Here is a 23,578-nt window from a genome sequence, read left to right on the forward strand (position 1 = left end):
TGCTGCATGCTAAGTCTCTCTCTGGCCCATACGCCACCCCCGCATTCCCTGTTAATTCTTGTCCGTTGTTCACGGTTCTTAACCTGTCTGGGACCACTTTTCATCATTGTGGCCCCCTCTCTTCTCATTCCTCTGGCCATGTATGTGCCTTAATTGGATTCCATGTGCCATTTTTCAAGTCATTCTCAATTGATTGTGGTTAGTTCTTCATTTCATATCCATTATCTTGCAACCTCTGTACTATTACTCATTATAGCCACATTAACTCTTGATTTTCTAGTGCACAGCCCCATTGGACAGTACATCTTCACTATAATTCTATACACACCTTGTGTTGTGTGTTGGCTGTGCACATGAGCAGAAGGCTGCTCATGAACCCGCTACCCCTACAGGTCTGCAGACAGATCACCTTAGATTGTGTGCAAATGTACTCTGTCGCCCACATGCTGCCAAGGCTGATTCTGCAGGTCTTAAAATGTAAGCTGCTTGTGCATGCAAAGTGTGTTTACTGTGTACATGTCCTGTGGTATCTGTGTACACGGGCCAACTAGAAGTGGCCTGCCAGCTCGGGAATCAGTCCTGCACACTCTTGTCGGTGTGAGTATATGTTGGTCTGATTTAGGTATATTCTTGGAGAACCAACATTCTTTTTCAGTGCACAAACCACTTGGGTATCGCGGGGTGTATACCAGAACACTGAGATAACCCACCCACTGCCTTCGAAAATGCATGTCTTTTCTCCGTTTATGGTTTTCATTGTGTGTACAATATGCCTTGTTTTTTGTCGTTACTAGTATCTATCTGCTCCACCATCTGGTTTTGCAAGGTCTTTTTATAAATATATTTTGGCACAGTCTGGGTCCCTGCTGTTGTGTGCCTGCTTTCCTTTTCGTCTACCACCTGTACGCATGCTGATACATTTGTAGCTATTGTTGACTTTTTTCCACATTATTAATGTACCTGCTTCTCTCGTGATAGCGCTGCAGATAAAATGTTACAGATATTCTAAACCCAAGGATAGCTGCCCATAAGCTGGTGGAGTACATTTATTCAATCACAGGTGCCCCTGGAGTTTTATCAAGCGCATGTATTCTCGCCTCCAGGCGCAGATACCATAGCTTAACTCAATAACAATCGAAGTATCCTTTTGTTAGGCATGAACAGATAATCCTGTCCCATTGTTTATGCGCCTCTCTCTGTCATGGAGGCAGCAGTCTGACTTCAGCAGGCGGCGCGCTGTCAACTGGTCCATCGCATTAGCATGAGACAAAGGTAAACAAAGTTTACAAACTGAATACTCCACGAACTTTGACAAAATGTTTTATCCACAGTTCCAGTTATCCGCGGAGAAAAAATCTTCTAAGGACCTTGATGAGACTCTGTGAATGCGAGCTCGGTTTAAGACTGTTCATATTTCACATTGCACTTAAATTCACCTTCTGTTTACTTCTTTATTTCCATATCTCTTTGTAAAGCATTCATGCACGGTGATACCCAGACCAAATTACTTTTTTGTATTTAGTGATGTAGAAATGTGATCAGGGGCTCCTCTCATGTGCCTTTGAGTCTCTTAACATGTTTGTCTAATTATTACTATGTTATGTTTTCAGCGAAGTACTGACTGTTACAATACGAATTGTTGCACAAAAGAGGACAGAGCTAAGATTTTAAATTGGCGTTGTGGCTTGAGTTAGTGTGGCATTGTCCCGCTCAACCTGAATGATCTCGAAGGATTTTACAAGGAATTGCGCTGATTCAATAGTCCAAAGAAGACATTTATTATTTCACTACGCAAGGTTCCTAAAAGGAGATTAGCATGCTGAAAGCACACGTTTAAAAATGGTCACAGCAATGAAATGAAAGAATGTACAAATGATTCTCCACTGCAATATACACCGCAAATATATGTATCTATAGTATAATGCAAAGCAAATAATGAATTAAAAAATATGCATCACCATGAGAAAAGGGCATCACTGCTTTATCTCCCTCCTATTCAGCATCAGATCGCCAGATATCAGAATTGATCGAGGAGAGAGAGATTAATTATCCTCACGGGAAGGGTGACACACTCCAGCGTCCTCGATATGCCTAAGATCTGCAAACACTCTCTGTCCTGGTGAATCTGGTCTCGGCCTCTTATACTTTGAACAAACAAGAGAGGAACATTTTAGAACCTCCCTTTCCCTGCAGAGGTTTATTAAAAAAATGCTGATTACTTTACGCCAGCTTTTAAAATAACACGTTGGGACTTTGTTACAATCCAAAGGTGCCAATTCAAAAACAAGACCGTCCCTGCCGTCTTAGTACATTCTTATCAGCCTAAGTCATTGGTGGGAAAAGAACACAAAAATTAAAACGTGTGCACATTGTACAATGTGGAAAACGACTTGCAGCTTTTAACGTGGCAGTGGCTAATGCTAAAATAAAGTCAACTGGCAAAATGAAGTTGGTGGTCCCTAATGTGACGGTAGGCTAAGTGCAATGTGTAGTCAGTGGTCAAAACTCGCATATCATTACATTCCACCCTTTTGACCAATGACTCATACCCTATATTCCTAAAATCAACTTCTCTTTTTGTTTTTAACATTATAAGCAAATTAGGTATGCATTGTACACAGCAATATAATGAAATGACCGGAGCAATCACTATAAAGCAATGGAAGTGGGATTATAAACCGTTAAACCAAGCGCACCTACAATAAAAAGACAGAAGCTTGTATGTTCTGATTGTGATAATAACTGATTGACTAGTGTCTCTAGGATAACGAGTTGGGATAGAGTTAGATGAAACATCATGAGTCCTAATCATGTAAAGGTACGCGGTTCACCTGTAATGTTTGCTGGAATGTAAGTAAAAGTGAGGTTCTCATACGAGAATAGTCAGCCAACTGGCATCTTAAACATGCTTAATGTGACTGGCAACAGTCACCAGGTGATAACAAGCCATCTTGATTCAATTAGAATTGCAATCAAACAGGTTGATAGAGCATCCATGGTACTCTGCATTATTCCCATGCAGAACTTTGATCTGTGATGGTGTACTGCTAAGACAAGTGCCACGTGGAGTCAGTGGTCAAAACTCACATATCATTACAGTAACGTAGTTGTACTTCTTTAATCTTTTTGGTTTCGAGGCAGTAGGTAGTGACCTACAAGAAGACTGTAGTCTAGACAGTGGAGCGAGGGTAGAGTTGTAAGTCTGGAAGGTTGCCCTCTTTCAATGACCATTGCTTTGGTGCTTCTTCTGAAGTTCAAGGCTGAGTAAATGAGAAATCTGGTACCAGATTGTGTAAGGATGCTTGGATTCTGAAAGGAAGGTCAGAATTAGTGATTTTACGTTTGCAGACATTTGCATTGTGAACTAGTCCGGATGTATATCTGACTATAGTTACTTGATCCGGGCCTGTTTAATGCACCTATTACACCGAGAGTCGTACATAAAGAATGAGATGATCTTCGACGAATCCCGGCAGTGCTGTCAGATGGTGACTGTGTAACAAGTGAGATATGTTGAATGAAAGCATAGTCTGGTTACTTTTGAAACCCACATGGTGTAGTTTCATGCATTTTCCTCAAATTGAAGCCCTTAAGATTGGCATCAGAACTTTTTGACCTGCTGCAGTAGATTTCAAGAGCGCGCAAAACAAGTGCATTTATAGCGAATATTGATTGAGCACAGAATTGTTGTCACAGGTAAGTAAAGTATTTTTTTTTTTTTTTTTTTTTTACAGCTAGGAATGCTTTTAAAAAAAATCACAATTGGATCAGTTGGCAAAATGGTACTTTCTCCTCTTGCTGTTGATAGACCCTGACCTTAGAGACAAGCATTAGCAATGCAATAGATCTCACGTTTGTGAGAGTTCGAGCTATTGCCGTTGTAAAGGAGTCTTTTACCTATGTGTTTTGATTTGGAGTGTAGTCGATATATGAACAGAGCGATAGGTGCAGCACTGCCGAGAGGCCTTGGAATGTAGGAGTTACAGATGGGACCAGAGAAGCAGCGGCAACACTGTCTAGGGGATTAAGAATAAGAAATCACCACTGGGAACAGACACAGCTGCAGCACTGCCTAGAGGACTTAGAATGGTAATTACTGAGTGGACCAGAGAAGGGGCTAGCGGCACTGCCTAGAGGACTAAGAATGTCGAGTTACCACTGGGGCAGAGCGATAGCTGCAGCACTGTCTAGAGGATTTAGAATGGAGGAGTAACTCACGGGACCAGAGAAGCAGCTGCAGCACTGTCTAGGGGATTAAGAATGAGGAATTACCACTGGGACCAGAGACACAGCTGCAGAACTGCCTACAGGACTTGGAACAGGGGAGTTACTGACAGGACCAGAGAAGCAGCTGGCAGCACTGTCTAGAGGACTTGGAATAAAGAATTACCACTGGGACCACAGAAGCAGCTGCAACATTGTCTACAGGACTTATAATGAGGAATTACCGACGGTACCAGAGAAACAGCTAGCAGCACTGTCTAGCAGGCTTAGAATGAGGAAATACCCCCTGGGACCGGAGAAGCAGCTAGCACCACTTCCTAGAGGACTTAGAATGAGAAATTACAACTTGGCTGCACCACTGTCTAGAGGACTTAGAACGAAGAATTATCACTGGGACCAGAGAAGCAGCTGCAGCACGGTCTACAGGACAAAGAATTAGGAATTATGACTGGGACCAGAGACTCAGCTAGGAGCACTGCTTATAGGATTAAGAAGGAGGATTTACCACTGGGACCAGAACAGTTGCAGCACTGTTTAGAAGACTTTAGATTGAGGAAGACTGAAAGTGGATGAGTGTGTGTGTGTGCGCTGGAGGGTGCAAAACATGCACATATAGCCAATTACTTCTAAAACAGCAGTGGGGGGAAAGGTGGCTTGGAAGACACCAATAAGTATACCCTAGCAGAAGCATGAGAACAAACGAAACCTGAAACCTTTGGTGCCTTTCTAAACATGTTTTTTTAACTGGTGTGGTGTAAGCACATTGCTATGGACAACCAAAAGAACCCGAAGGCTGCAATGTTCAGACGGGAGGAGGGAGAATGGGCCATCACACGCTGTAACAGGAGGAAGCGTGAACTCGAGTGAACATAGTGTGATGGCCAACAAAAATGTTCTCTTAGTGAAATCGCCTGGGAGGGAACTAAATACACAAAGAAGGGTCATTTAGAAAAATGCACCAATAAAAAGGAAGCATTTAAGACCAGCACAACAAAGAACGAATGGCAATAGTGGGCATGGTTAAAGCCCGTAAACTGAATACATCATGTCTTGCAGACAGCGAATGTGTGCTGCAGAGGCTCAATCTAAAAGCAGCCAGATATGGTGAACGCCAGTAAAGGACCAACGTCATTCATATCTGTAGCTCCCCTTCGTTTAGTTAACCCGATGGCGAGGGCTGATTTTTCTGGACTGAATCATGCAGCCAGTCTCCTCACCTAGAGCATTCATATGGGTTTTGTTTGTAATATGTATGCTGCTGAAAACCTGACCTCCGTAACTAAACTCACTAAATGCTTGGGGCTGACAAATACTTTTGGTGTAACACCCAGTTACACTTTACAGATGGACAACACATCATTCACCATCTTATTCCAACAATAATCCGATAAGGCGAGTAACCTTGTAATAAGAGTGGACTCTTTGTTGCTAAACTTAGGGAACGTTTTGATGAGGTGGTGCAACGATCTCAGTTGGACACCTCAAGCAAAGGTTTGAACACATTTTTTTTTAAATCCCTGAGGATATTAATAACATGGTTTGTCTAGCAGAGCTCTCAGTTGATGATTTGGAGCCTGATTTAGAACTCAGTGGATGGGTTACTCAGTCATAACGGTGACAGATATCCCATCCGCAGGAGTCTAAATCCCATTATATTCCACGGGATTTAGATTTCGGCGAACAGGATCTCCATCACCGTTGTGAAGGAGTAACCTGTCCACTGAGTTCTAAATCAGACCCTGAGACTGACGGAGTGAAAGAGAGATGCAGTGGAAGCCAGCAGTTGTGCTAGAAGTTATGGTCATTGAGATGCCTGCGAAACCACCAGCTCTAATTCTTGCTGTCAACCATTCCATCACTTTTCAAATCAAACACGTATGTAAGTGGTCTACAGATTCTGGGGCTGTCCCTTTTTGTGGGAGGCAAAGGGCTGTTCAGGGGACGCAAGACACAAGCAGTGGAATGTTTGACGATTCATGTTTTTTCTGATGGGCCCAACCAAACTTTGTTTTTCTCCTCAGTGGTTGTTCAGCAGGAAATGTTTGAAGACCACTGGCCCACACAATGAGAAAGTTCTCCCTTGTGGGTACACGTACCACAAAGTTTACACTGCCCTCCCCCCCACAGATGGCAATTATTCTGGAATTGCATTTATGCTTTTTTCTGTTTGTTGGATTTTGAAAACCACCAACTCGCCAAAGCCTCGCAATAAATTGCATTTGAATGTAACAAACAAAAAAAAGAAAAAACAGAGGTGTGGTTTACTCCTAGGCATTTTTTCTACAGTTTTCCAAGCATGCCATGCAACCTCCTTTCTCATTATTTTTTTTTTATTTTCACACGCAAAGAAAATAATTGTTACTTAACTCTGTACTTTATGCTGGCACCGCCTGGGCATAATATTTTTCGACTAATTATATGTATTATATAATGGGGGTGATCATTCGTTCTCTACAGTGATCCCCTCAAAGCAGACGCTCAGATTCTACACACATATTAACTGTTATTATTTTCTTATCTTTCAGACTAAGACATCAGGCACACAAGGAATTGTATGCGTACAAACAGGTGAGGTTGTGCATTTCAACAATTTAGTTTGCCTGGAAAATACAGTTGTGCCTTCGGTGTGAATTTGTAGCCGCATGTTACAAAACCTTCAATACCCCAGACAGGTGGATTATCAGGCAGCAATTTGAAAATTGTCTTCCAAATCCTGCCCTATTGGAAGTTCAGTTGACATTTATTTTAACCTGTTCCAGTTGCAGGAAATGGAATTTGGGATATATGTATATAGCAAAATTATTGTTTAATCAAAATACCACGTGAAACCAATTAGACGCTTCCGAGATTTGCAGAGTTCACCACTCACAAAACTTGTGAAATTGTCACTTCCACATTTTACAATGTTGTGTAATCTTTTGCTCATGGGCAGAAAGTGTGTCACCAAGAGACGTATTCCACTCAGACCACTCACTTCCGGTATCTTGAGTTTCTTTTTCACTCGAGGTATGCTCTTGTATGAAAATACCAGCAAGCCACTTTTTCATGCTTTTAGCGTAACTTCCACTGAAAACAAAAATAGCATGAATTTGCACACCCCTAAAACCAATGTGGCGGTGTAGACGCCAGTTCATACAATTAATAGCATTACAAACCAGTTCCAACTTGCAACTAGAATTGACTGGAATTTCTTCAGGAATTCTTATGAGTCCCTTCTCCATCGAAGGGGACCGTTGGTTCTGAAAGCCAGGCCTGACGTTGTGGACAAAACTGAGTGCTTTCCCTTGTCACTTCAGAATACTTGTTGGACCGGTTAGCAAACCTGTTCCAAAGAATAAAAAGCTAAAGTTTGCTTTCTGTCTCCGCATGGCCAGCAGACTGCTAAAAAGGCAGGGGCGGCTCCTCCTTTAGGGCGGAGAAGCATCCCCCCCCTAGCCCCACCCCCAGCAGCAGCTGCAAACCTTTGAAAGAAAAGGATAATAAACTTTGTTTATTATCTTTTTCTTTTGAATGGGCGGGGCCACGGCAGTGACGAGCAGCGAGGGGGAGTGCTCACAGCGCATGTATGTTTGGCCGGCTGTCTCAGGACAGCCAAACATACATGCACAGAAGGCTGTCTCCAGCCTGGCAGCACAGTTGGCGGGCTGGAAAGAGCCTGCACAGGGCACTCCCAGCCAATCCTGACGCTGCTTTGAGCAGCTTCAGGATTTGCCGCAGGGCAAGCTGGGAGCCTGTGCCTGCAGCAGCAAGACGGGTGAGGAACGAGGTAAGTGTTTTATTTTGTTAAATTCATTTGCACGCCCCATTCCCTCTAGTCCCCCACCACCCCGCCCCACCCCCTCCATGCACCGTGTGCCGCTCCTGTAAAAAGGCAGCCATTTTGTGTGTTATTTAATGGTAGTGCTTAAAACCTGCCTCTGTGAACTGGACTCAGGTGAACAGCCATTAGAAAAGGGCATGCGTCAACAACACTTGGTTGGTTTACTTTCTAAACCAGTGACGTGTCAGCTGCGTCACATGATAAACTTTTTTTTTAATTGATATATACACTTTTTCGAAAATACTCAGTTCTTAACCACTTAAGTTTGTGCCTTTGGATAGGCAGCAGGCTCCAGCCACAAAACCTTAGCAAATCGGCTTGTGGGACAGTTGTAACTTCACGTTCACCCGTATCCACGCTGATCAAACCGGAGTGGCAATCGTCAGTGCTGTGTACATCTTACATCACTGAATGTGATCCCTTCCTACGGTGACCGGATGGCTTCATTTCACCAGTACCACCATTTTTCCATTCCTGGCTTTTACCTATCTTTATCAAGTGTTTTGGTCCATTTAGTTCAATTAAAATGAACCAAGACTACAACTCCCAGAATGCACCAATAGGTTAAATCAAAACCCAGAACTGGAAAAGTTACCATTCCTACTTCTGACTCCTTCGCATCATTTGTGCACAGTCTCTTCTCATGATGGTGGCATCAGTCGGCCCTTTTCCCCCCATTAAAGTACACTTGGGAAAAAATACACATGGAACACCGACCACAGATACTGCACCAGGAGCAGTTCTAATCTTACCTTTAATCTAACACGGAGCACAGCCCTGAATGTAAAGTCTTGGCTTCTGCTTTAGGGTGTTGGCCACAGAAGGGCGTTGCAGTGTTGATGCAACTCACTAGTAATCCAATAACCAGCTACCTTTCCTAGCACTCGTTCACTATGTGCTTACCATAGCCCTACGGAGTGCTGCGCTGCCTTTTGTTCTATACGAATACATGCATAGGTCTACCGCCTCTACTGACCTTCAGACATAATGGCATATCGCGTGAAGCTCATTTATTGGTGGCAGAGCCAGGACTCCTTTTTTTTTTTTTGCAGTGGCTCTTCCACTTTTTGACGGGCTGCTTACAGGAAATGTGAATTGACGACCATCCTAGTGCACTTTCTTTCACCCTGGTGTTTCACAGACAGTGATGGACCTTAGCTGGAACGAGAATAAACAGCTAAATGAAAAACATACATAAACTTTTCGACTGTGCCCAATGGGACAGAATGACCCAGTCTTCTGATGATCTCTGAGTTATGCCACCGGGGAAAAATCATGAACTTTTAATTTCCAAACATAAGCTTTGTCAGCTGGACAGGAAATGTAAACAATTGCAGAGGCCTGTGTTTTCATCCTTTACACAGTCTTGCAGATTACTCTGGCTCTTTCTGTAGTGGCAGAGCTGGTGCCCCTTTGGGCAAGCTTTAGGCTTAAGTTACAGCTGGCATTACTCTTCCTGGTGGATAAACAGCCCAAAATGGCATCAGTATTTTATTTTATTTATTTAATTTTAACTGGGATCATCTAGTTTTTGTGTTAATATGGGTAAACGCCTCAAGTGGGAGAGTAAAGAAACTAACTTAGTGTATCACATTGGGTATCCTGTCTGCACTGCCAGCTCTGAAGTGGTACCCCCAGCATACCGAGGAGAATGAGCCCGGACATCAAACCATTTTGCCAGCGAGTAAAATTATGACATTTATCTATTCTCAAGATAGAATTGAAACCAAAAGAGAGCGACTAAAAATAAAGCTTTTTTTTTTTTAAATAAAAAAAAGAGACACTTCCACAGATAAAAAAAAAAAAAAAACCTTCACATGCCCCCACAGGGAGAGTCTCAATGACCTCATCAGGCATCCCTTATACATAGATACATTACACATAACATAATTTAAAAAGAGCTTGTGGGCCTGGGGTCCGCACCTGGAGAAGGCAACACCCTCCTTCTGTTTCATAGCCTTATTGACCACATGAAGGCTTTTTCTTTGAAAGTGTCTCCTTTTTTCCATGAAATAAAAAAAAATATATTTTGTCGTGCTCTTTTGATTTCAGGTCCTTCTTGAAAATTGAGAAGTTTGATGATTTACCTTGCTGACAATATTGTTTGATGACTTTGGGGGAGGGGGGAATTCTCCTTGATATATTGATCTTACTTGTTACTCCAACCTCATGCAATAGTACTTAGCAGGGTGCACTCTTTTGGATTTGGTTTATTGGAGAGATAAGTGGCAGAACATGGATCCTATAAAAATCACCAATACATAGTAAATAAATAAAATGGATGCTCTCAGTCTCTGTAATTTGACTTCAACCACTGAACCTATGTTGTGAATCTATGTTCTGTGCATTTTACAATAAGAGTTTAGGTATGCACTCTGATGTCAGTCGTGAGTATGGCTGAAATATAGAGCGCCAACTAACATTTTGTCTGCTTCTCTTGCAGGTTATACTAAAAGAAAAAGTGAAAGAGCTAAACCTCCATGAGGTAGGACTTTCTAAAATATTATCTTTTCTCCACCCATAATGAACATCTTGTTTTATTTTGGGAGAATTAGGTGCATTTGCTAATCTCTTAATGCATGTGTAAAAAAGCGTAACCTCTACATATTTAATGCGACAGTAATTCCATCAATGTGATAAGATTTCCACATCAGTCAATTACCTTTTAGGGGGCTGTGTTTGCGGGTCACATTCTGGTGGTTAAACAGCAAAATAGTCAACCCTACAAACTCTGAAGTTTGTGCCTGTTATCCACCATGACATTTACTTACATTTGATTTTTGTTTACATGCCCTTTCATGTTATCAGGAGCACGTGCACTTTTAAAATCCAGTTCAGAGTTTAGAAATGCACAGCTGTATCGATTTGTATTTATTTAGCATAAATACATATTAATGTGGGTGGTCCTGCAGAATTTGTGACATTCGTGGAATATTAGAAATGCTCTAGGAATTTTTTTGAGTTTCTAACAAGTCAAAACTTTAGTCGATAAATAGAGGCACTCCTTATTTAACTTGGAGGATGAATTAATTATAGAATAAGTTCTGCATTCAATCACTGAAGGAACACAAGAGGGCACCCCAGTGTCTGATGACTAATTGTAGAACAGTCCAAGATAAACTGGTCAATGACCAGGTTGGAAAAGAGTCGATTGATATAAGTAAGTACACCAAAGTATGTCTGGAAACTGCAAGTTACTTATAGTTCTGAGCCTGCTTCCGGAGGGTTTTGTGAATCTCCTGAATGCAAATCAGAAATTACATAAAGTACTGGAGAAGCCTTAAACTACGTTGATTTCCCAATTTCAGAATTGTATTTGTGAGTCTAGTGAACAGCAAAGCTTGGTATTGCCGCACTGTGCAAGAACAGGTTTTGTAGCACAACTAACACAAATGCAAGTAGCCAAAAACTCAGACGCACTCTTTGGACAGGTAAAATCCTCATGTGGGGTTCTCAAATCCTTGCTGACAGTTGGTGTGATTCTAGCCAACTCACTCTGTTCACCTGTATTGTCAGTTTGGTGTCACTTGTGCAAGAGCTCTAACCGAGACGTAAGCCTGTGCATTACAATTTGCCTAAGAGTTAGTTCTTCTGTCGAAAAAGCTGCCTGTGAGTTGCTCACAACATTCAGATCCCTTTATTGGCCCTGCAGAATAGGTGCATCTGGTACAAATTGGACAATTTTCATAATTTTAACAAGAGTTACTTTAGAGCCATCTATGCAAGAAGTAGGGAGTAAAAACTGATCCACCGCGGTTACGTTGCGGCCCAGAACAGGCGAGGCTTGGGATGTGTAAACCCGCTTTCATCAGCCAAAGCTTCCAAGGACCAAATGGACGACCATGCAAGCTACCGCATGGCCCCATGTAAGGGAAGCTGGCAGCTCTTGGTGCTTCGATGTGAAATATCTTTCACTTCAAGGAGTACTGACTCCGAAGTATTTCACAATCCTACAGAAACCAGCTCCCCACTTGTGGCGTTCCACCCTTCTCACTGCCAATGATCGATTAAAAGCTAACGCTAACCGCATAGACTGGATGTCTCACTGAACTGAGTCCGACTCGCAATACTTAACCAGTTTATGACGCCTCCCTACTGTTCAGTCTTTGAGGTGCATATGGGGCAACCTCTAAAAGAGGCGCCCAATCTTGGGGCCCTCTAGTGTCAGATGAACAGCATTGCCAGTAGGCTGAGGAACTACTACAAAACATATTAGGCACTGTCTCGTCAACATGATTGCAAGGCATTTTTATGTGTGATAAAAAAAAAAAAAATTCCTTCCGCAAGATTCAATCTTCTTTTTTTTTTTTTTTTTTTTTTTTCAAAACATTTGCCAAATGCTGGAAGATTATTATTATATATTCTTTTTAATTTCAGTGCCCCTGAAAGGAAAAAAAAACTTGTCCTTAAGATCTTGGGTTTTGTCATTTTTCTGATGGGATTTGTGTATAAGGGGCCTAGGGCACCTTAATGAACTTTCAGCCTTCTTGCCACTCAGGGGTGGTCTGAAACTCCACTCAGGTACTTATACCCGTAGTTTTCTGTAAGTCCCACCTCGAAATACGCATTGAAAGATTTGAATGGATGTCATACAGCACAACTCTGCCTTCTAGGGGCTTTAAGTAGTTAGATAATTGAATTATGGAGGCAGGCATTACTATAAGTCTCCCTGAACTTGCTCTGGATGGGTGATTGAAAAATAACCCAATACCAGGTACAACTCAAGGTCCTATATTGGTAACTAGAGAAGAGGGAAGTCTTAGTCTAGATGTAAACTGCAGCTAAGAACCCTAAAAAATGTACTATGTAGCAACTAAAAATAACCAGCATTGGCAAAACCAATAGTTCTATCCTATTAACCTGTTGACTTTGACAATAGTTTTTAGCCATGCTGTACAACATCCCCAATGCTATGGAGCATGATAAAAGAAAAAAAAAATTAAAGGTGCTGTTATGTGGCGAGCGCAACAAATGGACCCAAGTGTTTCTAAATAATGGAACTGCTTGTTTTAGTTTTTTTTTAAAGGATGATTGGGGGAGCATCACAGAGGGTGTAGCAATAGAGGGCTAGCATGGGGAAGCAACATGGTGGGTGCAGGTGGGGGAAGCAAAGAGGGGTAGACAGAACAGCGTGGAAGTCGACAGAAGGAGGGCATGCGTGGTTTGGAGAACAGGCGACAGAGGAGAGTGCCAGTTGGGAAAACAACATTAAAGGTAGGAATAAGGAGAAGAAGGTGCAAGAGAGCAATGTGGGGTGGGGGGAGCACACAAGTGAGAAAGCAGTGGAGGATGAAGCAAGCGGGGGCTCAGTATGGAGGGGTAGGGCAAGTGTGTAGGCGGCAGACAGCAACACAAAGTGTGGCCGGGGGAGAGAGGTACACAAGGGAGACAGCTGGAAAGCGGAAAATACATGGAATCTCTTGGAGTGCTTATACCATGAGACAAAAGTAGGGCCTGAAAAGCAAGCAGTGGAGTATAGAAGTTAGCCAATCACAAGAGAAAATAAGGAGGCCCTGCTCCACAGGAGGTCAAAAACAAGATTGAAAAGCTGGAACACAACTAAGAAGCAGGCAAATGAGAGTGACGGGAAAGCCAACCAGTGGTGAACAGTGGGTAAAACATCAAGTCCCTATATGTTCCTTTAAGCTCATAATGACTCGCAACAGTACGTGCACGCACGGTCTAGCAGTCGAGACCTAATAATGAGTTTCTGAGAGGACGCTGGAGCTTACTCTTGGTTACTGTGTGCAGGCATCCAGCATGGTTACATTAAAGTTCTGAAAGAAAAAAAACAAATACTTAAAATATAATAGGTTGAAAAAGTAATTGCGGAATCTGCGGCAAGATACATGTAAAATAACCAGCTTATGTGCACAAAGCATGCTACCACTATAGAGGAACTGATCATGCTAGTGGTTTTTCACTGAGCATTTCAAATTTGATATAATACATACAGTCAGGTATATCTTTACGAGGTCCTATGGTATGTACAGTAGGTTCTCAGATAATAGGTTGGTTAACAATTAGCGGCTATGCTGTAAGAGTTTCACAGGGCAGCTCAATTTTTAACTTTTGAAGAGTTTTGCATTTGTTTTTATTTCTGTCCGTTATACACTTAACTCAGAGGCCAAAGTTAAACTGAAGTATAATGTCTAACTCACTGGTGTGAAAACCAAAGGTAGTGTTTGAATAATTTGTGTTAAAAGAACTTTCCAGGATTAGTGGATGTTTTGTAAGCGATCTGTATAGATTGTGAAATGGTCCATTCGGGTGTTCTGTAGTCAAGTTGCTTTTGCTCGTGTGTGTTGGGTGAATCTTTTTGCTAGCACAGCTCTTGAAATTGGATATGGTCAGTTCCCTAGCCCCTATAATAGAATAGAAAGTGACCGTAACTAGTTAGTCCTTTTATAGTAAATGAAATTGTGAACTCCTTCACTTACCTTTGTTAGAGGCTGATGGCTTTCTGCAGACCTCAGGCACAGCGTAGGTATAAGGAGCATCTGAAATACAAGAATTGAAAGAGGGATGGGGTGAACCGCATGAGACCTGAGAAACAGTAAACCAATTGGTAATTCATAAGGGTGCCCAGGTGTCTACAAGCAAGGAAAAGGGATTTGACGGGCACTTCGATCAAAACCACCCCGAAACCCATACCCATCCTTGAACCTAAAAATGCCCTTACCACTCAAAAATCTAAAAATGCCCTTACCGTCCCAAAACCCATACCCACCCTAAAACCTAAAAAATTCCCTTACCGCCCCAAAACCCATACCCAACCTAAAAATGGCCTTACCGCCCAAAAAACCATACCCACTCTAAAACCTAAAACTGCCCTTACCTCCCCAAAGCCCAAACCCACTCTAAAACCTAAAAATGGCCTTTCCGCCCCAAATCCCATACCCATCCTTAAACCTAAAAATGCCCTTACCACTCAAAATCCTATACCCTCTCCAAAAACCTAAAATTGCCCTTACCGCCCCAAAACCCATACCCACCCTAAAACCTAAAAAATGCCCTTTCCGCCCCAAAACCCATACCCACCCTAAAATTTTAAAATGCCCTTACCGCCCCAAATCCCATACCCACCCTAAAACCTAAAAATGACCTTACTGCCCAAAAACCCATACCCACCCTAAAACCTCAAAATGGCCTTACCGCCCCAAGTCCCATACCCACTCTAAAACCTAAAAATGGCCTTACCACTCCGGATCCCATACTCACCCTAAAACCTAAAGATGCCCTTACTGCCCCATACCCACCCTAAAACTGCCCTCACTGCCCCAAAACCCATACCCACCCTAAAACCTAAAAATGCCCTTTCCACCCAAAAAACCCATACCCACCCTAAAACTGAAAAATGCCCTCACCAACCTAAAAAAAAAAAAACGTCCACCCTAAACCAAAAAATGCCCTTTACCACCAATAACCATTAACTACCCTAAACACCACATACATACGTGTATGTGTGTGTGTGTGTGTATATATATATATATATATATATCACTCAACCCACTTAATACTTACCTTTAAAACATTTTCCACGCGTACACCTTTACCATTCATGCCTTTGCAACAAAATTGGTTGTAAAGGCATGCGTGGTAAAGGTATATTTGTGGTAAAGGCATGCATGCTAAACGCATATGCATGGTAAAGGCATCGTGGTAAATGCATTGCAATGCATTTGCTACACTGTAAGTGCTGTTTCCCTCAAAAAAAACTAGCATTGAAGTGGACCCATGACAAGTGTGGCACCTACGATTGCAGCTTTTTAGACAACAGTGTTTTTCATGCTGTGGTTTTTATTCCCGTGTTTATAATTGTAAATTCAAACTACATATCCCAAAATGCAAAGAGCTATTTCCTATAAAGCCACATCTAGCTCTAAGTTACATATTTCATTGGAGGAATTTGTCTGTTTTCTGTTAGTTGGTGATTACTGAGAACTGTGACCATAGGCTATTTGTAAGTGTTCACCAGTGAGGAATAGGAAACCCGCAACCTCCCGACTAGGAACCGGCTTTGGTACTTTCCGTGCACTCGCTATCACGCCTGCAGAAAACACAGGCAAATGTGTGCTGCGGCCCACAAATACGAACCCCGGTGGCAATCTGCACAAATAACCTGCCGTCTGTACCATGTCCCTGTGCATTGTGATTAAGGAGTGATATCCCAAGACATTCGCTGTAGACCTAAAGCCTTAGAAGAAATAAAGTTGTAATATTTGGAGCCCAACATTAGATGGCAAGTGTACTGCTCAGACTGTAAATCTCCAAAATGACAAACTGCAGACCTATTGTTAAAGGTAAATAACATTGTGTGTTTAGGGCACACATATGTAAGCAGTCATCGTTGACTCATCAGTACACAGAGCACACAGAACCATGAGGATGTTGGCTGCACAAACCCTGCAAATAAATGCATTGTTGACGCTTCATTTTGTGGCAACTTTTTCCTGTGTCTGGGGTATCAGGGTATGGGATGATGGCTGCTGTGTTGGTTGCAGAGCAGCATGCTAACATCAATCAATCAATCAATCAATCAAATTTCTTAAGCATGCTACTCACCCAGTAGGGTCTCAAGGTGCTGGGGTTTTCGGGGGGTGGGGGGTTATTGCTTGAAGAGCCATGTTTTAAGGTGCTTTCTGAAAGTTAGGAGGTCCTGGTAACATGATTCCTGCCTGGGTGGGTTTTATGCCCCATTGTATGAGCCCTATTCTGAGAGCAACTTCCGTGGAGTATTATAAATTATTAATATAAATAGACCATTTTTGTTGTTTACCATCAGAAATTATTTACGCTTTTTTCATGTTTTTCTTTTCTAGATCTGTGCAGTCTGTTTGGAGGAGTTCAAGCCCAAGGATGAACTGGGCATCTGTCCGTGCAAACACGCCTTCCACAGGAAGTAAGTGATGTGTATAGTTGACAACTTAATGAGTATTTGTACAGGTTTTATTTTCCTTGTTTTTTTTTTAATTTTCATCTACTATCATCTTTGGTTATGTAGTATTGGTTAACCGTAGGCAACAAGACACTTTGAAACACCAATAACTCCCCCCAGCACTGCACACTTTGGGTGAGATATGCAGTAGTTTGCATCTGGAGCGCAGTGCTCTCTAGGCTGGTTATGTAGAAATGCATGTTTTAAGTAGACTCGGCAGACCCACAATTGTCCTGTAGGCGAGCATAAGTACTTCAGACTTGACTCTGGCTCCAGAAGAAAATGTCAGTGCAAGTAATTTCTGGTGAACAACCAAACATCTTCAGAGAACATACGAGATAGAGATTGTGTTTTACTCATGCTAACGTGTTCCAGCCACCAGGAGCAGTTTCTCCAGGCCTCCTGGCCTCCAAGTTTCCCAGTTCGTGGGAAGCCTGATTTTTACTGTTCTCCCTCCTTACACAGAACCTGTCTCCCGTCTGGGAATCAGGCACTTCCCCTGGGCCTGGGGCTTTCTAGTGCAGAAGGACTTCAGTGCAAAGCGCCCTCCCTGCCTGTTTCCTCGAGGTCCCACGGGCTCCTTTGACCACTTGTGGAGCCCACCTGGTTCATTGGAAGTGAGGGGCCCTTCCTTCTGGAGATCACACTCTTGCAGGACCAGTGCACAAAAGATCCAAGGGTACCCTCCAGGGACCTCCCAGTACAATCCATCCCTCTCCTGACCACCAGAGGGTGTAGAGGAGCAAGTGACATAGGCCTTGGAGAAACAGGTCCTAGTGCGAGGCGCCAACTGAAATGCGAAGTCCGGTTGGGTCAGGTGTCTTCCCTCCTCCACCTGGCCATTCCTCCAGCATGGCTTCTCCCAGAGCCGGACTGTTCCCAACAGTCTGTCCTACATGCAGGGGTTTCTAAGTGGTGGTGGAAAGTTGCAGAAGTTAGTACCCAGTCCTAGGGTAACACAGCATAGCTACGCCCTCCCCATCACCGCTGTACACCATTTTATGAGCTCCCAATAAGGCATCAAGTGGCCTGAAGAGAGACATTCTCCGAGACCCTGCCTCTTGTCCCTTCCCTCCAAAAGGTCCCCTCTGTGGCTGGCGCCGTCATCTGGCTACCCCCTTTGTTTTTGTGGGGTTGAGACTTCCAAGGCCAGGTGCAGTGTAAAAGGTAGTTTGCCCAGCAGGTTGATTCAAAGGCCTGAATCTCAGAAGGAGCTGAGTCAAGAGAAAATTCTGAAGCTCAGCCTCCCACAAGGAGTGTGCAGATATGTGTAATTAATGTCACATCTATATTTGGAGTCCTGATTTACCACGGGAATGGCCAGTCAGACTCGATCCTAGGCCCATCTGGGGCGTAACAGTCAAACGTTTTGTAAAACTGTAGCTTGGTGCAGAATTGTGTCCTTAGCGTAAAAAACAGCTAAGCACTCCAGATTGGCATTTAAAGTTGCTGATACTGTATAAGCACATCATTTGTGACATTGCAGCCCCATCCTGCGCCCTGGGTTTAGATTCTTTCAGCATCTTGACTGGCTCACTTTGAAACCCCTTATTAGCGCGGGGGGGGGGGGGGGGGGGGAGGGTACATCTGGAATGTCCACTAAGCATGCTGGCGCAAATTCAAATTGCAGTAGGAAACTTCTGGCCTGAATTAAAACTGTTGTGAGTGGCAGTGCTTTAATTGCAGCTCTATAGTGGTTTCCTGTTGGGAAGCACAACCATTTTAATAAACTGTGCCTTTGCAGGCTTGGTTTTTCTAGGAACAATCTAAAAATAAATCTTCCTACCAGAATATTGCAGTCAGCATCTCACAGAATCTGTGCTATCTTGATTTTGGCACAATGTGACATGCACGAGCTGTCTCTGCACCACAAACATTGATGAGCATCTTTGGGTTAGGGAGCAACAAATCACATGTTTGCATTCTTGTATCACCTACCAAACCAAGGTAACCATATTGGCACCAAAAACCCAGTGAAGGTATCTACAACAGCTTCTGCAAGGGCACGCTGCATACTGCCTCGGGAGCATGGCCCCACACTCAGCAAAGGGCATTACCCACATTCGTGATTGCAATCCCCGAAGTAAACCTATTTGAACAGATGTGGTCCACTTTAGGTAGTGACTTCCTCGTCACTCAGAAGGCGCCCTGCATACCCCATTGGTAAATAACCTTATTCAGTTACAATGGGGCTATGACAATGCCATCTGCCTGGTCTCTCCAACATAGTTAATTGAATGTTTACAAGTAGGACATAACATTGCAGCACGTTTAATACCAGGACTCCAAGGGCTGTCACATAAACCCAATCACACGAGCATTACCCTGGGTTCCACTCAAACGAAGGGTCCTTTTAAACCCATAACTTTGATGCACAAGGCCCTTAATCAATGCCCGGGGTTTCTGGCGCCTAAACTGACCTGGTAGGTATCAAGCTATGCATTCACGTCCCGCTAACTCTCAATATTAGGTTAATTCCCTAAAAAACTTCTAGAGTGGGTGAAAGAGCGCGTGAGGTGGTGCCAAACCGCTCCACTCCATCACAGATCTGAACCCGGTTCTCTTTGCTTTATGAAACTTTTCAGGGCTGATCTTCTCAGTGCTTAATTCCGGCTTCTAATATTCTCTGGGCAATTATCAGTGCCAAGAATGGTGTGCGCTATACCCGTCCCCATCCGTAGGCCATAATTTGTGCAAACAGAATATCTGTGAATCAGGGAGCCCAAAGGGCATTTTCTTAGTGAAGACTCAAAACATCTGACCTAAGTAAAGAAAGGTCTGGTTTCCTGAAAGAACCAAACGAGACTCTGACCGCCACTTGTGCTGGCAGGCTAAGATCCTTGTCCAGCTGCAACCCGAGGTTCCTTGCCCGGTGCACAAGGTAAGGAGGCAGTGATGACGTGGTAGGCCATGGACCGGAGACGAGCACTTCCTACCGCTGCCATGATCCCTGGTACTGATGGAAGAGGCATTTCTTCGGTGTGACAACCTAAAGACACTTTAGTCCCGCAGAAGGTGACACACAGCTTTGAATGACTTGTACATTCTTGGCTTGGTCGTGTTTTCCCTGCACCCTGGGCAAAGCCTGTGTGTGCCAGTTGAGCCAGCCGAAGCATACCTGCTTGTTTTGCCCAGAACACGGCTTCCCGCGCTGGTACATCACCCAAGCATAAACATCTTTGGATGGCAAAATGTTACTTAGGGAGCAGGCCAGTGCGGACCCAGCCTGGGCTTGCCAGGTTCATACCGCGATTGTACGAGGGCAGTAACCTTCCACGGAGCACGCTGCGTCGAGGCCTTTTCTTGGATGGATGTCGCATCAAAGCACTTGTGCTTTGCATACGCCAGAGAGGCCAGCATTATTTCTATTCAGCTGCTGCTTTGTGGCAGACCTTGTCACTGTTCCTTCTAGGTTGCCACAGCAGCCACAGAATTCAGTACTCGACAATGCCAGGTCTATTTACAATGTGCGTGTAAATAAATATAAACGACCAAACCAAGTGTAGGGGTGAAAATAGAAGATATATGCGCGATGCGTGGGTTTTCCGGACTCCTTCTCCAGAACAGAGCGAGCATTAGAAGCTCGGTTTCGAGTGATGCACAACTTCACTCGTGACCCAGCTCTAAATAGTACGTGCAGTCATTTAGCGCTTCTATTTTTGGTCCCGCCCGGGCCAGCTGCTGAGGGGATTGCAGGGAGGTTCCAAGTTAAAGGCCTGCTGCTGTGTGTCGACACACTGCCACAAGCCCCGTCTCCGCTCTTAAACTCCCTACCATACCTTTCACTGCGGACCTTGAGCCGTCCATCTTCGTAATCCTTGGCTGCATTCCATAGACCTGGATGCCCTGCTTTATAAAACATTTATACAGAAAGAAATTCAATATTCAGATGCATAGGAAATATAAAAAACTGCACACGGGCTAAAGATGCTGGTGTACTGCTAAACATAACAGACTAAAATGGCAATTAACTCCTTAGTGGGTTGACTTTTTTTTTTTTTTTAGTTCGTTCAGGCTTCAGTCTTTTTGCATATTCTCTGCATCCATGAACCTCCCCAACTTCATCATGAGCCTGTGACACCATTGATGCACCTCTGCTGCAAGGAAATTCAGTACGAAATGCTTTTTGTGATGTTTAAAAGGAAAATTACACTCTACACCTTTAAAGTCCCAGCTTCGAGTGGCTATATTTTTTCCCAGTGTAGCATCAGTCCCTTTATTCCAGCTTGGAAAGCTGAAAGTTATCACCCGACAGTTGCAACCTCTCTCTCTCCCCTTCCTTTGCTAGGACTCACTTCAGGTAGAAGACAGAGCCATGTTACTTTGTTACTCATACACACAGCTATCCTGTTTGTTGCATCCGGTCTGTTACAACAAGCACATTTGGTGCATTTAGCCTGGTGGTTGTTTCTTGCTAGTATTTTTAATCATGACTGTTAAATTCATCTTGGTCATTTCAGATATCACTCCCTTTTCTGAAACAGATCTCCCCAGTAGATTGTGGTCATGGGGCGGCCGCATGCTGGGTTAGTTGGGCTAGCTGGGTTCGTTGGGCTTGCTCGATGTATGTTCTCTAGTCAAATTGTGGTTTTTCAAATAGAATGTTGGACCCAAAGGCTGATGAAGAGCAAGAGGTTTGGGGTTGTCAAGGAGCCTGGTTGACCAAGAACAACCGGCTCAAAGATGGTTATTGCACCCTGTTGAGCTCTCCAAGTCGTGAACATAAACACCAAGCCGAACCATTGCCTTCATGGCGAGGCGGTGTTTAACAAGTACTGCTAGCCTACATAGTTGTGCGATGAGAGAATGTTGTGAAGCGGGAACATTGTACTGTATTAGCCTTGAAATGAAACCTTATACCGTAAATCATAGGTGTCTAACAATGGTACTCGATAGCTGGCACCATGGCAGATTTCTAGTCAGTTCTTGTGAGTCAGATTTACCAAACTGGATCTAAATTGGAGTCTTTTATATAGATAAAGGATATCTTGTGAATCAACATTACCGGATGGCTACGCTGGACCTGTTCATATGGAATTCGTATGGATTCTGGCTTGCTTAACTGGCGTGCTTCTCGATGTGTATGTTTCGGTAGTAAATGGTAGCCAAAATAGGGCCTTCATTCAGGGCAGCATTAACTACTTCATAATGTTGATGCCATCGTGCATAGTATGCCATTCTTCAGCTAAAAGTTGTATTAAGTCAGCAGGGTGTTGTGAAAGTTGAATTCCACCTATGTACATGTTTTCAACAATGGAAAAAAAACTATTGACTTCAATAAGTTGACTGTTTAAGACATGGCGTATGTGATGTCCAAGTTGTAGCCAAGCATCAGTAAGTGAGATGATTGATAAAGGGATGTACTGTTGACATTCTGTCTCATTTCGTGTTCCCAGGTGCCTCATCAAGTGGCTGGAAGTCCGGAAGGTGTGCCCGCTGTGTAACATGCCCGTTCTTCAGCTGGCACAGCTGCACAGTAATCAGGACCATGGACCTCCACAAGGACCCCTCCCTGGGGCTGAGAACATTGTATAGTCTAATGCCCTGACCACCAATTTGGGAAGCAAAAAAGACTGTGGTGGGCCTGTGAAGAGAATTACAGGTGTCGGAATCTGCAGCCGACTTCCTTGATGCATCTGTCGTCGGCTACGGTAGGGTTCTCAAGGAGGTAAATGTGAAGATGGATTTTCAGTCTTTAGGACAATGGCATGGAAACCCAAGGACGTAGGACGGACTTTGAGGAGCACTGTGAAGTATCTTACCGCCTTCACCCTTCATTGAAACTTGAAAACTGATTTACAGCACAAGAACTTCTGAGTGCATATGAACGTCTGTTGCGCTGGATGGAGAACGCGCTGGATGGAGAACGCGCTGGATGGAGAACGTTACCCATAAAATTTGTTACGATGAACGAACTCAACAACTACAAATAAATTCGCCAAAGCCTGGTATGGCAGCAGTGAATTGCTATGCAAACAACTATCTGTGCCAGTGTACCTCTTGCCATGATGAAAAAACACCCTTAATGTTTTGACTGTCCAACAAAATCTAGTATTGCCAGCGGCTTCGATAGAATGCCCTGGTCCACTGCAAAGCAAGGCTCTCGTGCCAAATCTTCTGAGACTTTGTATCCCGCAGAATCCGTCTGATGACAATTTTGTTTCTTGTATAAAATGTTTGGGTTAACAGAGGTGACGTGTTAACAATTGAAAGAGCACTTATTTTGTACTAAGCTATATGTATATCTAAATATATATTAATTAAAAGAACGATTTCATATCTCCCTTATGTGATATTTAAAATGCATAATGTGTAAGCAGATAATGTAGGACTTCAGAGCAGCTCCATGCCGAATCCAATGCTTCAGGTGCACAATTTGTACAAAGGGGACTTCCTTTGTGTTCTGTCGTCAGCGGTTAACATTAGTGACTGTAGAACTGAGGTGCTCGTAGCTGACGTCAGCTGTATTTTTCAGGTGTACATCTAGTGTACCTTAGAGTTTTCCTGTTAATCATTTTTGTTTCTTGTGACAGAGGGCTCTTTGTTGGCCATTCTTCAATCCCCTGCTGTTTTGTGGCCATAAGCCACAATTATGT

At 43.4% G+C, this 23,578-nt stretch overlaps 1 protein-coding gene across 1 annotated transcript in view; it reads left to right on the top strand.

Moving 5' to 3' along the window:
* RNF24 (ring finger protein 24) overlaps nucleotides 1-23,261 on the top strand; it is a 113,600-nt gene extending 90,339 nt beyond the window's left edge. Inside the window, exons 3-6 of the mRNA XM_069204732.1 lie at nucleotides 6,750-6,792; nucleotides 10,488-10,529; nucleotides 16,867-16,946; nucleotides 22,379-23,261. Of these exons, the coding sequence (XP_069060833.1) occupies nucleotides 6,750-6,792; nucleotides 10,488-10,529; nucleotides 16,867-16,946; nucleotides 22,379-22,517 (304 nt within the window). The 3' untranslated portion in view covers nucleotides 22,518-23,261. The remainder of the gene's footprint in view (nucleotides 1-6,749; nucleotides 6,793-10,487; nucleotides 10,530-16,866; nucleotides 16,947-22,378) is intronic.
* Nucleotides 23,262-23,578: the final 317 nt, after the last annotated feature.

This window comes from Pleurodeles waltl, chromosome 1_2 (genome assembly GCF_031143425.1).
Source record: "Pleurodeles waltl isolate 20211129_DDA chromosome 1_2, aPleWal1.hap1.20221129, whole genome shotgun sequence".
Lineage (NCBI taxonomy): Eukaryota > Metazoa > Chordata > Amphibia > Caudata > Salamandridae > Pleurodeles > Pleurodeles waltl.